Raw genomic sequence first — 16,988 nt, 5'->3', positions numbered from 1 at the left:
GCTATTACGTATAATTTCCCCAGTGCACACTAAAAATAACGGTTGCGATAATGTTTTACACAAAGTAGTTGTGATCAATGAAATTCAAAATTTTATCAAATTTTTGAAATAAAAAATAAGAACTTCTTTAGCTCCTTGACATTCTTTATTTAATGTATTCGCGAAAAAAAAAAAAATTCATGTTGTTTAAGAGTAGGTATATTTTCTTATTTTGTTGTTACTCGTTGTTCACCTAAATGCATCGTAATCTCCTCGTGAATGACTAGTTAGTCACAATATTTATCTCTGCAACCTTGTTTACGGCGACTATTTAGAGAAGGCGTCTTAGCTAGTGGTTAAGAAGGAGTTATAGTAAACGATAAGTCTCATATTCGAATTCCCAATCTTCAAAGAATATCAATCCAATCATCTACCTAATGTGGCTTTTGGATGATGAAAAATCAATCAAAGGATGAGTATCGATCCAAGGCCGACTGTACTATACATAGACTTATTGAATGAAGCCGAATACGTCCAATTCGATGATGAGCAACCCAGCAATGGTTGTTTCGATTCATATAAAGAATTAAGGGATATTTTCTCGTGTAGCCCCTTAATTTTTTCATTTTCTATGATGTACCCTTCTTTTCTTACAAAAAAAAAACGTTGACCGTCAATAACTCTTGGTTACAAGTTCAGAAAACGATAAACTTTTTTCCTTTTTTTTTTTTTTCAAATTGGCCGTCTTTAAAAAGGTCTTCAGTTTGAAAAAAAATTTACCGACGTCTCAACTCGTAGTTGGAAATTATGGTCGGTCAAAGTTTATTCGTTAAAAAAGGTTTGACCAACCATAACTACCGGCTACGAGTTCAAAAGGCGGTGAATTTTTTTTCTTTCAAATTCAAGGCCTTGACAAGATAATTGGTTTGAAAAATAAAAATTACCGCTTTATAAACTCGTAACAGAGAATTATTGTCGGTCAAATTTTTTTGCGAAAAACAAGGGATACACCATAGAATTGAAAAAGTTTAGGGGTACACGAGAGAATATCCCAAGAATTAAAGAACAATGAATGAAGAGTCGAAGACACAAAATGGAAAGCTCAAAGATTGAACATTCAATTAAACACACTAAAAATATTTATTTGAAAAGTCCTTAAATTCTTCAGGACTTATTAAATGGCTTCAAAACGGTTCTGAATCAATCCGTTATGACTCGTTTACACCAAAAAAAAAACTCGTGAACAATCATTCTTTTTTCTTCTCGAAAACCTGGTTGGCCAACAAAACTAGATCTGGCTCGGCTTGTTTGAATACAAAGCCGTCCTTCTGGTATGCTTCGATTCCCAGTGATGCATCAGCAACGAACTTACCAAAGCCAACCGTAGCCAAAATTTCTGCTTTCGCCCCATAAACTATCCTCTGTGCATTACATACAACGCAATACACATAAATCAACACAAACCATAAGTATAATGTAGAGGAAGTCCATCTGTATAAAAACCCTTTATTTACAGCAGTCAAAAAAAAAAAAAAAAAAAAAAAAAAAAAAAAAACATAGAGGAAGTAATGTTGTACGGAGTAATACCTTAATTCCTGCAAGACGTATTGCAGCGCAACATAGCGGACATGGTTCACAAGACGTGTAGAGTTCACATTTTGACAAATTGGTCCGATTGAGCTTTTTACATGCCTGAATAAAACATTTACGCGGTACTTAGTTATCCAACTTAGTACAGTACTACAGTCTATGATGTTCGAATGAAGCATTATTGAGTACTATTTTGCTGCACTGAGTCAGATCCGGCCTTGATTCTAGATTTTCAACTTTCTCATTATTACCTCTCTTATAGCAGTGACTTCGGCATGAGCAGTCGGGTCGGTTTGTCTCTTTACCATATTGTGACATATAGCAATAGCTTGAGCATTATGAACAATAACAGCACCAAAAGAATATCCATCTCCACATTCAACTGCCTTATATGCTTCCTCAATTGCTTTTGTCATGAACTTGAATTCTGTGTCGGTATCGACAACAATTTCTCTATCAGCTTAATATAAATTACCACGACATTGTAACATAAGTAATGTTTTATATATACCGTGCATGTATTGCATGGAGCTTGTACTAGTAAATTAATTAATCAAATAACAACTAACAAAAGCTAGCAACGAATCATAATTTACTCACCAAAAATTGATCAAAAATACTTGAAAAAAAATTATTAATAAAGTTTGAATTTTTTTTTTATCAACATACCATTATCATCACCCATGAATGAAATTAAGATCAACAAAAAGCAAAATTCTCAAATGAGTAATCAAGAATTGAGATTATTAATGTGTGATTAAGAAAGATGTAAACAATTAGTAATGATTATGAGTGTTATTTATAGAAAACCAAGAATTAAATTAAATTATTGCTTACACTTAAAAAACACACTAAATTATTAAATTGGAGAATAATAAATAAATGGGAATGGGAATATGATGTGAAAGTAGTATAATTATAAAATAAACCAAGAAAGTGTGAATGTAAAGAACAGGGAATCATTCACAGGAGAAACAGCAAAGAAAATGGGGATTTGTTTAAATGAAAAATAGGTGATCGTTGATCGAGAATATTCGTCTTAAAATTAAAACGAGTTGAAATTGAACGACACCCGGACTTGTATAGATAAGATAAGCCTTTTGCATTCAGGCCCTGTTCTTTTGGGTTAAATGAAGTTGAACTTAACTGAATTTAACAAAACTGAGCTGAGCTTACACGTATTACTACATTTACATATTAGAGTGTCACAGTAACTCGAATATTTAAGCACGTTTGGTTAATTCCAACCGTCTTAAATAAGATTTACAACGGATCTAAATAGGTTTCATATGATAAGCTGATAAGGGTAGTTGTTATCTGAGATGCACAAGTAAGCTGTCTAGATTAAATGGCCTTAGTATCGGATGAAGATCATTCAAAGGGATGAGAATCGATCCAAGACCGAACTGTAATGTACACGGACTTATTGGTTGAAACCGAAAATTTAGAGATTTGGTATTCAATACGCCAGTCCGTTTAGATTATGAGCAACCTAGCCATGGTTGTTTCGATGGCCAAAGATTGAACCTTTTTTTTTTTTTTTTTTTTTTTTTTTTTGACAACGGCAGGAGAATAACTTACACTGTTCTACAAGTAACAAAGTAAGCTACTCGACTAGGTAGCACCAGATAACCTACATCTAAGTATGGCACAACAAAGCCATACCTAAGACAAACATAATGAAAATTTAAAACTGAAAATACAACATAGATAATCAAACTCCTCGATGATAGGATGGATAACGGTGGAGGATAGGCCACGAACAACCAAGGCAGCTTCATCCGCACACTTGAAACACACACACAAAAAAAAATACAGTTTCTTTGACATGTCCTTAAATTTTCGGAATCATTCCCTTATGACTCGGTTTACAACCAAAAAAAATCGTGAACAATCATTCTTTTTTCTTCTCGAAAACCTGGTTAGCTAAAAGGACTAGATCTGGCTCGGCTTGTTTGAATACAAAGCCGTCCTTCTGGTATGCCTCGATACCCAGCGATGCATCAGCAACGAACTTATCAAAGCCAGCCGCCACCAAAATTTCCGCTTTAGCCCCATAAACAGTCCTCTGTGCATTACACATAACGCGAACCATTAGTCCATAATAAGTATAATGTAGAGGAAGTTTTCATGGGGACGGAAAATAGTGTTGGACGGGGTAATACCTTAATTCCTGAAAGACGTATTGCAGCACAACACAGCGGACAGGGTTCACAAGACGTGTACAGTACACATTCTGATAGATTAGTCTGATTCAGGTTTTTACAGGCCTGAATTAAACATTTGCAGTCGAGTCAGAGTAACAAATTACTACATTGTTGTCATACAACAAACAACAAAGTTTGACATCTAATTACCTCTCTTATAGCAGTGACTTCAGCATGAGCAGTCGGGTCGCTGTCTCGCTTTACCATGTTATGACATATAGCAATAGGTTGAGCATTATGAACTATAACAGCACCAAAAGAAGACCCATCTCCACATTCAACTGCCTTATATGCTTCCTCTATTGCTTGTGTCATGAATTTATATTCTGTGTCAAGAACACTCAAAAAGAAAGTCATAAATGTTTAAGACGAGCATATATGTTTATGTTTAAACGGGTCAAATAAAATAGATGTCAACTCTAATGGGGACTAACAAAAAACTAGTCTCGTACCAGGGGCGGAACTAGGAATTCGATTTACCTAGGGCTAAATTTTTTTCTCGAGATTGTAATACAAGAGTATTATAGAGGCTTGGTAAGTCGATATGTATAAAAAAAAGGTTTTATGGATATTACATCTATAAATCAGTTTTGTAGTCTTTGAGACGAACATAAACAGTTACTAATAAGTACAAGTTATTAATTATTATCGATATTATAATGTTTATGTTGAATGAGTCTAATTTTTATAATTATTCTGACAAATTTGATGGCGAACTATTTTAATTGCGCTCCTACACAATTTTAGTGAAATTCATTTAAAACGATGTACTCATACTCCCTTCCAAAGAATGTACGCCATTTTTTTAATATTATGATTTATGAGGTAAAATTGAAAATTGTATATCCCGTACAGTTTTATACTGGAGAAAGTGTATAATAACAATTTTCATACCATATCTCACTCGTTAGCCGTAAAATGATTAATAATTGAGGGGGAAAAATGCAGAACAAGTGAAACTCTGAAAGATACAATAAAACTTCGACAAAACGGCACGAGGTTGTGACTTGTCTACTTGTGGCAAATTTTTTTTTTTTTTTTTTTTTTTTGAAGGTGTCTACTTGTGGCAATTGGCAAGCAATAAATACGGGATATAAGTAGCTGTGTGAAAAACAATCGGTAAAAAAATACATTCTGGGGAATTGAACACGGGGTGATTGTGTGAAAACCAACAATAAGACCACCAGACTACAAAGCTATTACTGATTCTCTACTACTTCAAAACATATATATTTTTTTTTCCTCTCAGAAACTACTCGGGCTTTTAGCCCGAGTAGCCTAGCCCTGATTCCGCCCCTGTCTCGTACTAACGTCTATCGATATTTGTGAAGAATCACATGTAGGTCTCGCACATTGGAGAAATAGAGAAGAGTGATCCGGCTTATAACCCAAGGGGCTACTCCTCCCATTGTCAATTGGTTTTGGGATGGAACCTCCTTGAACTTATAAAATGGACACTCTCTCCTCCTCGATGGGTGCGGCCTGAGGCGTTATTTTGTTGACCTTGATTAAGATATGACACATCACGAATAATAAAAAAAAAAAAAGTAAATAAATAATTGGAACAGAGCGAGTATAAAGCAGCAATCACCTTCAACAAATAATCAGTAGAAATTAAGTAAAGTTTGAATCTTTAAAGAACATACCATCGGTATTAGCCATGAGTGAATCAGAGCGAGCTACGATTGAAGATTTTTCAAATGGGTATTTAAGAAAATAAGAATTGAATTTAATAATGTCAATTATTTTATCAACAATGACAGCAAGTGTATAAATGTATTGGCTGTAATTCACAGTGAGCAATATTCTTATCACAAAATCTCATTGAATGGACACTATAGCTTGACACTCACATGTGAGGTCCCTATTCAATTTTCCTGACCCATGTGGGTATTCATGCAGATTGGACTTTTTAAGTTCCGTTATCGGGCCTGAATCGCACCCGTATGAATGAGAGAGAGTCTGACTTATAAGTCCAATGAGGTTCCAACCCAAAACAAATTGGCAATGGGTGGAGTAACTCCTTGGTTTATATGATAGACAACTCTCTCCTCTTTTTCCAATGTGGGATACTCACATGTGCCTTTATCATGGGTGAGCTATATCTTGACACCCATTTATCCCCCACTTGCATTTTATAAGAGGGTCACCATCCCGTCTTCAGCTTGTGACGAATGATGGCCGTTTTCAATAAAACGGACTGTATTATTATAAGAATGATTAATGAACAAGATTCCAGAAATCAAGGCGGCTCTGCACACTGCACGGTGCGCAGTGCACGCTGCAGTGTGGTTGAATGAAGTTGAATAATTATTCTGTAACATGGTTTTATAGTACACAAAATCTCATTGAAGACGGGCACTATCCGTCACAAGATGAAGACGGATAGTGCCCCTTTCACAATATGCAAGTGGCAATATGTATGGGTGCTCCATTTTCCCTCCCACTTGCCAACCCACTTGTTTTATTGTGAGAGGTCTTCAGCTTGTGACGGATATTGTCCGTCACAAGCAAGACGCTTTGTTTATAGTAAGACAATTTTATTCAGCAATTATATAAAAATCACTTATTTTTTCTAGAAAAAGACCGTCTTATTCTAAAATTTGTAGTATTTGTGCATGAACTGTCATCCATTTAAGCACGTTTGATATTGTATTATGATTTTAATTACGAGTACTTGGTTAATTTCAACCGTTTTAAATAAGATTTACAACGGATCCAAATAGGTTTCATATGATAAGCTGACAAGGGTAGTTGTTATCTGAGATGCACAAGTCAGCTGTCTAGATTAACTGGCCTTTGTATCGGATGAAGATCATTCAAAGGGATGAGAATCGATCCAAGACCGAACTGTAATGTACACGGACTTATTGGTTGAAACCGAAAATTTAGAGATTTGGTATTCAATACGCCAGTCCGTTTAGATTATGAGCAACCTAGCCATGGTTGTTTCGATGGCCAAAGATTGAACCTTAAGCAGTTTTTTTTTTTTTTTTTTTTTTTTTTTTTTTTTTTACGGCAGGAGAATAACTTACACTGTTCTACAAGTAACAACGTAAGCTACTCGACTAGGTAGTACCAGATAACCTACATCTAAGTATGGCACAACAAAGCCATACCTAAGACAAACATAATGAAAATTTAAAACTGAAAATACAACATGAAGATAATCAAACTCCTCGATGATAGGATGGATAACGGTGGAGGATAGGCCACGAACAACCAAAGCAGTTTTATCCGCACACTTGAAGGAAAAAAAAAAAAAAAAACTTTCTTTGACATGTCCTTAAATTTTCGGAATCATTCCCTTATGACTTGGTTTACAACCAAAAAACATTAGTCAACAATCATTCTTTTTTCTTCTCGAAAACCTGGTTAGCTAAGAGAACTAGGTCAGGCTCGGCTTGTTTGAATACAAAGCCGTCCTTCTGGTATGCCTCGATGCCCAGCGATGCATCAGCAACGAACTTACCAAAGCCAGCCGCCACCAAAATTTCTGCTTTAGCCCCATAAACAGTCCTCTGTGCATTGCACATAACACGAACCATTAGCCCATTAAATATAATGTAGAGGAAGTTTTAATGGGGACGGAAAATAATGTTGGACGGAGTAATACCTTAATTCCTGAAAGACGTATTGCAGCGCAACATAGCGGACAGGGTTCACAAGACGTGTAGAGTACACATTCTGATAGATTAGTCCGATTCAGGTTTTTACAGGCCTGAATTAAACATTTGCAGTCGAGTCAGAGTAACAAATTACTACTATATTGTCATACAGCAAACAACAAAGTTTGACATCTAATTACCTCTCTTATAGCAGTGACTTCAGCATGAGCAGTCGGGTCGCTGTGTCGCGTTACCATGTTGTGACATGTAGCAATAGGTTGAGCATTATGAACAATAACAGCACCAAAAGAAGACCCATCTCCACATTCAACTGCCTTATATGCTTCCTCTATTGCTTGTGTCATGAATTTATATTCTGTGTCAAGAACATTCAAAAGAAAGTCGTAAATGTTTAAGACGAGCATATCTGTTTAAACAAAAAACGGATCAAATAGAATAGATGTCAAAAAGCATGACCCATGGGGACTAGACCTGTACTCGGGCCAGGCTCTCCTGGTCAGACCCAGGCCAGGAGCCGGGCTTAGCCGGGCTAGGTTGGGATATGTTTGGCCCGGGTCCAAGCCCGAGCCGGGCTAGGCCAAGTTGCATAAAAACGGGCCAAAGCAGGTGGGGCCGGACTAGCCCGTGCTGATGGCCAGCTCTAATGGGAACTAACAAAAAACTAGTCTCATACTAACGAGTAACGTCTATCATATTTGACCCATTTTAATTCTATGACAAACTCCACCACACGTCCACACCCACCCACCTACCCAGACACATTACTTTGTTGACCTTGATTAAGATATGACCATCACGAAAAAAAGAAAAAAGTAAATAAAAGATTGGAACAGAGTGAGTATAAGGTAGTAATAAACTTCAACAGATAAATATTCAGTAGAAATTAAGTAAAGTTTGAATCTTTAATGAAGAACATACCATCGGTATTAGCCATGAGTGAATTAGAGCGAGCTACGATTGAAGATTTTTCAAATGGGTATTTAAGAAAATAAGAATTGAATTTAATAATGTCAATTATTTTATCACAATGACACCAACACAAAATCTCATTGAAGACGGACGATATCCGTCACAAGCTTGTGACGGATACCATTTCCTCTCACAAAATACCCATTGAGAGGTGAGTGGGAAGCACATAGGGGTGTCCCACTTTGTCCCCTCTCCTTTTTTGTGAGAGGTCTTCAGCTTGTGACGAGATTAGCCCGTCACAAGCAAGACGCTTTGGGACAACAAATGTATTGGTGGCGTATTGGCTGTAATTCATTTAATAATGTCAAGTAGGAATGATTAAAATGAACAAGATCCCTGAAATCACGTGTCATGGCTCGGTAAACCACAAATACTATCCTACAATCACTTGTATAATAGAACTGTACAAACGCGTTAAAATTGTTGAACTCTTACACAAAGTTGTTGAGCTATTTTATAAGTTCTTGAGTTATTTTACAGAGTTATTGAGCTTAATAATTATTCTGTTAAACTCAATAACTTTGTACCATAATTCGATAATTTTGTTAATAGAATTCGACATCTTTGTAACAACGCTCAATTACATTAAATAAGTTGTATATACAACCAATTGTATAATACATTAACTGTCGGTACACCGTTTTATAACATTTTAGTGTAACATTAATTGAGCTAGATTAACTTCACACCCAAAAAAAAACAAAAAAAAAAACATGAACAATTGCCTACTCGAAAACAGTGGCAGAGCCCGAATTTGCTGTTAGGGGGCGAGAAAATTCAACGGGTCAAACAAGTATAATGGAATAACATAAACTTGAAAAAAACTGGAAATTTTAATTAAAATTTTCGAATTTTTCCTTAGCCAACATGAACGAACCCCCTATAATTGATGACTCCCTCTCTCTATTTTTTTAGAGTGAGAAAGTTCTCTCTGAGAAACACAAACCCAGAAAAATATGGGTTTTGAATGTCTTTGAATCTATTTCTTGGCTTTCTTCCCTAATTAGCTCTTCTACTCTTTAGAAATTTCTTCATTTATTGTTCTTGATTTTTACCTTCCCTAAGATTTGACTCTTCTTGCTCTCCATTTTAGCCTAGGAGAGCTTTCTTGAGTCATGTATATTGAGAATGAAGGTGAAATCAAGAATGTAAATTGAATTTCTTGAGTCTTGTTTTAGCTAAACACTAGTATTATTGAAAGATTGCGAAGATATACAATCATATATCTTCTTTTCTTAAGATTTGTCAAAGGATCCGAAATTTATTTCCGTTCTTTGAACTTTTGCATTTTCTTGTATTCCCTTTTCTTTGAAACTTTATGTCTTACCGGTTTTGTAGGATTGGAAATTTCAAATCTTGTTTATTCTTTATGTCTACTGATTATACTTGGTATAAGCAATTTATGGTATCAAGATCTAGCTCTAAGTGTATGTTTGATTTGTTCTGTCCTTGCAAATTGATGAGGCAGCACGCAGGCAGCATACTTTAGCAAGTAGGAGTAATTATTTGAGATCCGGTTTCGATTTCGTTTCGTTTTGGTTTTTCTGGTGATTCGTTAACGAACCTTTTGAACCGGTTTGGTTAACCGAATCGATTTTGAACTTCCTTACCCTAGATCTCTTTATCTCCGGTTAGTCTAATCTTTTTTAAGACGAAGTTATTTATGTTGTTTTTTTGTTTTTTTCTTTTTTGGACTTTTGTGTGACATTCTTGTTTAACGAGAGTTCTTTTCAGTGTCCTTTCTTTTATGCTTGCTACCTGGTATTTGGAAAATCTTTGATTTTCTTTTACCGTTCTCATCCGAAAGGATGGTATAGGTTGATTTTCAATCAACCTAGTTTCCTTACCTTATCAAAAAAAAAAAAAAAACATGAACGAACCCCCTTGCTACCCCCTAAATCCGCCAATGCTCGAAAACCTGATTTGCCAAGAGAACTAGATTCGGGTCAGCTTGTTTGATATCCAACCCGGCTTTCTGGTACACCTCAATGCCCGGTACTGAATCAGTAACGAACTTAGTGAAGCCAGCCGCCACCAGAATTTCTGCTTTAGCCCCATAAACTATCTTCTGTACATTACACATCACACATCACACATCACACATCACACATTACGCGATACACATAAATTAACATGAACAATAAGTATAATGTAGAGGAAGTTTTCACTAGACCTTAATTCCTGAAAGATATATAGCAGCAGAGCACATTGGACAGGGTTCACAAGATGCGTAGATTTCACAATCTGACAAATCGATCCGATTGAGCATTTTACCTGCCTGAAAACATCGCAATTGATTCCGTTATATCAGAAATTCTTGTTTAAGACATTCGTCCGTCCTAGTGAAATGTGATATTCTACCTGGTAATCCCGTATTTTTTTATTCTACATAGTAACCTCATTTTTACCAAAAATGTCTTTGACGGGCCATAACTCACAACCACGAGTTCTGAAAGCGACAATTTTTTTTTTCAAATCAAAGATATTATAAACGCGGTCAATTTGAAAAAAAAAATGTCGCATTCGGAACTCGCTACAAAGAGTTACGGTTAGTCAAAGTTTAAAGTTTGACTGACCGTAATTCTTGCCACGAGTTCAGAAACTGAAATATTTTGTCCAGATTAAAGATCTCGTAAAGCCGGTCAATTTGGAAAAAAAATTCGCCGCTTTTAGAACTTTTGATCGTGAGTTCTTGTCAGTCAAATGCGTTTTTGTTAAAAACACGTGATTATCACGTAGAATATCCCTAAAATAAATAAAGGCAAAACGAGTCCGTCTCCTATATATATATCAATGCGAATGTTTTAACCCGTTTTATGTTTAAGACGTATCTAACCTCCCTTAAAGCAGTGATTTCAGCATGTGCAGTAAGATCTGTGTGTTTCAATACCATGTTGTGACATATAGCAATAGCTTGATCATTACGAACAATAACAGCACCAAAAGGACGTCCATCTTTGCATTCCACAGCCTTATATGCTTCCTCAATTGCTATTTTCATGAATTTGATCTCTCTTTCTTGAGCATTGTCTACTATTCAAATAGCGGATCGATTTATATTAATACACTTCGAAAATTATTCCTTATATATAATATATATATATATATATATATATAAAGGAATTACTATTATTACTAATTAAGTAACATAATTAGTAATAAAGACACATCAAGTCAAGCCTTCTGCAAAATAAAATAAAATGTGACAGGCGATCTCAACTCGAAAAATATCAAGTAATTAAACAAAACCATGAACACCCTTTAAGATTCAACGATAAAATATGTAAAAAGCAATCAAATTTAATGAATATTATTCAACAGGAAATTAAATTAAGTAAAGTTTGAATCTTTGATGAACATACCATCACTATAAGCCATGAGTGAAGTTGAGCAAAAGCTAAAGATTGAAGATTTTTCAAGTTAGTATTCAAGATTTTTTTTTTTTTTTTTTGGTTACATGAAGAGGGATTAGCCCATATAAGGCATATATAACGAAAATGGAAAATAAATAAAAAAAACAAATTAAGACTCAAGTTAGTATTCAAGATTTTCATTATAGACGGGAGATATTCATCTATAGTTATAGAGGAGTCAAATATCCAACCATTTTAAGCATAAGACAAGCAACAAGTTGCATGATAGGGCTCAGAAAAGTCATCACTTTAAGCATATTTGACCCGTCTTTGACTTTAAATGGATATCCATCTAGTGAGATTAATTGTTCAAGATTGAAGATTTGTCAGTTAATTAAATAATGTCAATTATTGATATGAATAATGACACCAACTAAATTTAAAATTATTCACATGAATTGACAAATTAAGAGCAATATTATAATGAAAAATTAACATGGCCATGTAATTAAGACTTTGCACACTGATTTACTAGAGCAATATTTACAGTTCACAGTAAGTGGATTATACATCTGATGTAGTCAGATGGTATAATTTTTGAGCATTAAGATAAAGTTTTTGAGTTTTAATCTAAAATTTTTGAGTTTTATTTTAAAGTTTTTGAGTTTATTTACTTAAACTTTAATCTAAAAAAGTTACATTATAACTCAAAAAATTACATATAAGCTCAAAAAAATTTAATTTTTGTCATCATAAAACTAAAATGTAATTTATAAACTCTATAATACTCGAAAAAAATACACAAAAACTCAAAAAATCATTAAATATGATGTACTACATCCGATGTACAATCCTTTTTCTCCAATATTTATCGTGTAAGATTGTTGTATAAAGGTTTTACTGATAAGTAATAAATGAGTGATCATCAACTAATAGGGACCGTCTTACATAGGAATGTTTGCGCCTCAAGTACCTGAGCTAGTGCACGATTTTGCGCATATTTTAGCATATCATGGCATGTTTAACTAATCAATATGCAAATTTTTGTTTTTGGTGGTCAACATAGTAAAACACCATATTTATGATTAAAATGCGGGTTAATAAATTGGTGTTTACTTTAACATATTGGCTGTATTCTGAAAAAAAAATACTTCGTTTTACAAAGAAAGACAACAATTGTTTAATCTTCTAATTAACAAACGCTTTAACCAATTCTGCTAATTAAAATACTAGTGTAGTTCCCATTCTATAGCACGGTACTTTTTAGATTTATTTTATAAAGAGATATTATCAATTAAATTATTTGCATAAATGAAGTATACTTTTAATTTAATGTTATAATCTACTAAATATAATATTAATAAGAGGTTGAAAAAAAAATTTACTACCATAAAAAGACCTTTTAAGTTAAGCTATTTTTTTACTATTAAAAATAACACTATAATTTTATACCATTACATGCAACTAATTTATGACATTAATAGTACAATTATTAAGTTAGTTGTATAATTTTATTAAAACGCGTATTGACCTTAAAACGAAAAGCAGTAAAAATGCGTCGAAAAAGACGATTTACGAATTATTAAAATAATGTTTTCACTTTTTAATTTCTAATAGAAAATACATAAGTGTTTTTACATCCTTCAAAAAATAGTCCATATTATTAAGACAAAAATTTACATAATAAATAACTGATGATTTCTTACAAAAGAGGTAACATATAAATATAATATAAATTTAAATTTATACGAAATCAAATGGATCTAGCTTATAATATGACATGTAAATTCCAAAATTATGGGCTATTGATAACTTTTACTTTGATAGATGAGATAAAAAAAGTGGGGTACATATAAGGTTCATAATTTACAATCTATCAAATCTTGTTGTGTTAGTAGTATCCAGAAAAATAGGTCCAATTAAGAAGAAGTCTCTTTAGGCGGGAAAACTAAGAGAATTTTTATTCTCTTAGTAGTAGGGGGATGTTAGTCAAACTTCGTAATCAAATCTCATTTATAATCTACTCATAAAGAAATAATCCGCTGATTACAAAACATGATCTAAATGATTGTATCTTGCATTTCATAAAGTATATAATCACTAAAAGAGGAAACAGTCAATTATTACTAAAAGTTCTAATATCTACATAAGCCTAAATAATTATCAAGCTCCCATCAAAAGCAAATTAAGCATACAATGTCTAAGACATTCCTCACATTCCTTAATTTTAGTATAATAATCATATCCTTCATCTCTTATATACCAATGAATTGTCCATCAAAATGATTCCTATAGACTCGCCCCATTTACAAATCGTACCAAATAGTCTCACTATCCATGAACGATACCAATTTCTCGCTAACATATCCATATCACGGGTACTCAATTTTCGAAATGATTTTGAAGGTGGTATAGGCCCTAATGGAATACAATCACAAGTATATAGATTTAAAAGTAGTTATTATGTAACACAGCTTGGTTTAGGTGACGGTACGAGAGTGTTACACACTCCATATTTGTTACACCGGTTGTGCTGAGACTTGGATTCAGTGCGAAGGTTGTAATCCTTGCATTGATTTGAGAGTTGGAAGTTTTCGTTATAGGCGGTCCACATCTTTTAGGCGAATGAGTTTACAAGATAATTTATGTTATCCACCAACGTTTTCTTTTGATGGGTCTTGTGGGGACACGTAGACCTGGCAAAACGGGTTAACGGGTCGGGTTCGGGTCGGGTTCGGGTCGGGACGGGACGGGTCGGGTTTTTCATTGATTTCGGGTTAACCCGGGTTGGGATGGGTCATTTCGGGTTTCGGGTCTGTTTTCGGGTTTGTTGGTCGGGTCAGTTCGGTCGGGTTGTTTCGGGTCGGGTCATTTTCGAGTCAATGAATAATAGAGAAATAATCATTTCAAGTCTTTTCGGTTCAATTGGAGTTATATTTTGTCTGGTCTTTTTGGGTTTGGTGGTTTCGGATCGGGTCATTTTCGGGTCGTGCCATTACGGGTTAAGAAAGCTCGGGTCATGTTCGGGTCGGGTCGGGTCAATTCGGGTTTTTGGGTCACATTCGGGTGATATAGTTCGGGTCACATTTGGGTCTCGGGTCAGCTTTTACGGGTCGGGTTACTTTTGTCAGGTCTAGGTACACGTTAGATTATCGTACGGCCCAAACAACTGGGCTCGTAGGACGATATAGATTCTATTTTAAGAATCCTAGGACGGGTAATTCAGACATGTACCCGAATTTAGCAATTGGTTGCGGACTTCAAAATGAGAATTTCAAATTCGGGGCTAATGCTGGACCGGGTAACTTAATAACGGGTATACATGGGCTAGCGGTTGGCCCAAGATCGTTTATGACCCAACTTGATGCTCAAATTAATGGTCGGTTGTCTTATTGTATATCATCGTCTAGTAACACGAGAATGGCACAATCAACCGTTTATTTTGGGGACGATGCCCAAATAAGTGGAGATGCTACAAGTCAAGTCAAAATGATCTCAATGTATAGTATCGGACTATACCATCTATACTTGAGTGGCATTAGCGTTGACGGAAATCGACTACTAATCGACTCATCTATTTTCGAGCTAGATGAACAATCGCACTCTAAAGGCTTCTTTATCGACTCTGGTGCACCTTATTCCATGTTAGCCAGAAGCGCGTATAAACCTCTTAAAGATGCAATGTTAGGGTATTTTCGTAACAATTATGGTTGGAGACCTATGCCTCCTAGTCGTACACACGCGTTTGATCTTTGTTACTCATCGTATCCTACAAATCAACAAAGGTTTCCGTATGTGACTCTGCATTTCTCGCTACTAGGGCATTCCGACGTGATTAATATGGTTCTCGGCAAAGATAACATGTTCGAATCATTTAATAACAATCAAGGTTTTTGTATGGCCGTCGTGCCTACTGACGACCCCGGTCCTTGCCTTTTCGACCATTTCAGCAGAAAAATTTCAAGTTTTTATATGATTTTAAAGATGGACTTTTGTACTTTGTACCACAAATTTGTGAAAAAAACATACCATAACTTTTACCGTTGATCTCTTTTAAGACGAGTATATTCATTTTAAGATTACAACCTGATCAAATAACACATCATTTTAATATATTTAACTAACTTTTTGCTAATTACTAGACATTCTGTTTTTTATAATATATATATATACATGATAAAGAAATGAAAAGATTAGTGAATTTTTTTAAGATGGACACCCGTCTGTATCAAAATCGCTTTTGTGATTCCCTAACACCAAATAAAAACAATCTCCAATAATTGTAGCAAACACGGGTAACTAAAGAGAAAAATGATTGTACATCAGATGTACTACCTCATACTTAATGAGTTTTTGAGTTTTTGTGTATTTTTTTTTAGTTTTATAGATTATAAATTACATTTTAGTTTTATAACGTTTAAAATCAAATTTTTCTGAACTTATATGTAATTTTTTTGAGTTATAATATAACTTTTTGAGATTAATGTTTAAGTAAATTAACTCAAAAACTTTATAATAAAACTCAAAATTTTTAAATTAAAACTCAAAACCTATACAATCTACATCAGATGTATAATCCATTAAAAATCCAGCTTAAGAAAACTTAGTACACTTAATTCTTATTACATATATAGACATATAGTCACTATCGTTCCGATATTAGGAATCGGAACAAATCAACTATGTCGATATATATAACATAACAACAATAACTACTATTGCTATTACGATCTTGATAACGAGCGCCCATAAAAATAATTCAGACATTTATCGTTGTCTTAAAGCAAAAAGATAATAACCATAAATATTAAATCCTCTGCTATTTTGTTGATTTTATCAAACAAATAGTGGGCTCGTATCTCTGATATGCTATCAGCCTACCACAACCATCATCACCGAGCACAACCATCACCTACCGCCCTGAGCTCACTCCAATACTACCTTACAACCAATCTTAAACACTGACCACCGCCACCGTACTCAACCTATATATCGTAGAGTACATTTGTCAACGCACCTAAATCTACAAAGTCCACTTCGGCCATCAATTTCCGAATTCCAGAATCGTACCATAAACCTCATTTGGGTTACTTCGCCACCGAATCCATAACCGCCTGATACCCTATGAAGGATGTGGTGAACTCGCTCGAGAAAATTGTCAAAATAGTATTAGAGTGCGTGCTTACCATTATGGCGGTATATCGTCGGATTCATTTGACATCCTATTCCGGATAGCCTTATCGATGATGTCGTATTTGTGT

General features: G+C 34.6%; 5 protein-coding genes across 6 annotated transcripts in view; all 5 read right to left on the bottom strand.

The window, feature by feature from the left end:
- The window catches only part of LOC141619599 (cysteine synthase), a 44,658-nt gene that overhangs the window by 10,867 nt on the left and 16,803 nt on the right, over window positions 1-16,988 (bottom strand). The window lies entirely within an intron of this gene.
- On the bottom strand, window positions 1,067-2,336 carry LOC141622701 (guanosine deaminase-like). The gene is made up of 4 exons (XM_074438707.1): window positions 2,239-2,336; window positions 1,821-1,996; window positions 1,567-1,671; window positions 1,067-1,400 (listed from the first exon to the last, which is right to left on the bottom strand). Exons 1-4 carry the CDS (start codon window positions 2,252-2,254, stop codon window positions 1,227-1,229), a joined length of 471 nt encoding a protein of 156 aa, XP_074294808.1. The 5' UTR covers window positions 2,255-2,336; the 3' UTR covers window positions 1,067-1,226.
- LOC141619586 (guanosine deaminase-like) lies at window positions 3,054-5,604 on the bottom strand. Of its 2 annotated transcripts, none has more exons than XM_074436598.1 (4): window positions 5,423-5,604; window positions 3,927-4,102; window positions 3,735-3,839; window positions 3,054-3,637 (listed from the first exon to the last, which is right to left on the bottom strand). In XM_074436598.1, the coding sequence occupies exons 1-4, from the start codon at window positions 5,436-5,438 to the stop codon at window positions 3,464-3,466; spliced, it is 471 nt and encodes a 156-aa protein (XP_074292699.1). In that variant the 5' UTR covers window positions 5,439-5,604; the 3' UTR covers window positions 3,054-3,463. The 2 variants fall into 2 exon arrangements, with proteins under 2 accessions (XP_074292699.1, XP_074292698.1); XM_074436597.1 differs by lacking the exon at window positions 5,423-5,604 and adding an exon at window positions 5,084-5,416 and having other exon boundaries at window positions 3,927-4,228.
- LOC141619584 (guanosine deaminase-like) lies at window positions 6,672-8,420 on the bottom strand. Its single transcript, XM_074436596.1, has 4 exons — window positions 8,324-8,420; window positions 7,585-7,760; window positions 7,393-7,497; window positions 6,672-7,297 (listed from the first exon to the last, which is right to left on the bottom strand). The coding sequence occupies exons 1-4, from the start codon at window positions 8,337-8,339 to the stop codon at window positions 7,124-7,126; spliced, it is 471 nt and encodes a 156-aa protein (XP_074292697.1). The 5' UTR covers window positions 8,340-8,420; the 3' UTR covers window positions 6,672-7,123.
- LOC141622700 (guanosine deaminase-like) lies at window positions 10,261-11,399 on the bottom strand. Its single transcript, XM_074438706.1, has 3 exons — window positions 11,211-11,399; window positions 10,548-10,652; window positions 10,261-10,442 (listed from the first exon to the last, which is right to left on the bottom strand). Exons 1-3 carry the CDS (start codon window positions 11,373-11,375, stop codon window positions 10,269-10,271), a joined length of 444 nt encoding a protein of 147 aa, XP_074294807.1. The 5' UTR covers window positions 11,376-11,399; the 3' UTR covers window positions 10,261-10,268.

Source organism: Silene latifolia, chromosome X, assembly GCF_048544455.1.
Source record: "Silene latifolia isolate original U9 population chromosome X, ASM4854445v1, whole genome shotgun sequence".
Taxonomy (NCBI): domain Eukaryota; kingdom Viridiplantae; phylum Streptophyta; class Magnoliopsida; order Caryophyllales; family Caryophyllaceae; genus Silene; species Silene latifolia.
Note: the sequence above shows the minus strand (reverse complement) of the source record. Positions and strands in the feature narration are given on the sequence as shown.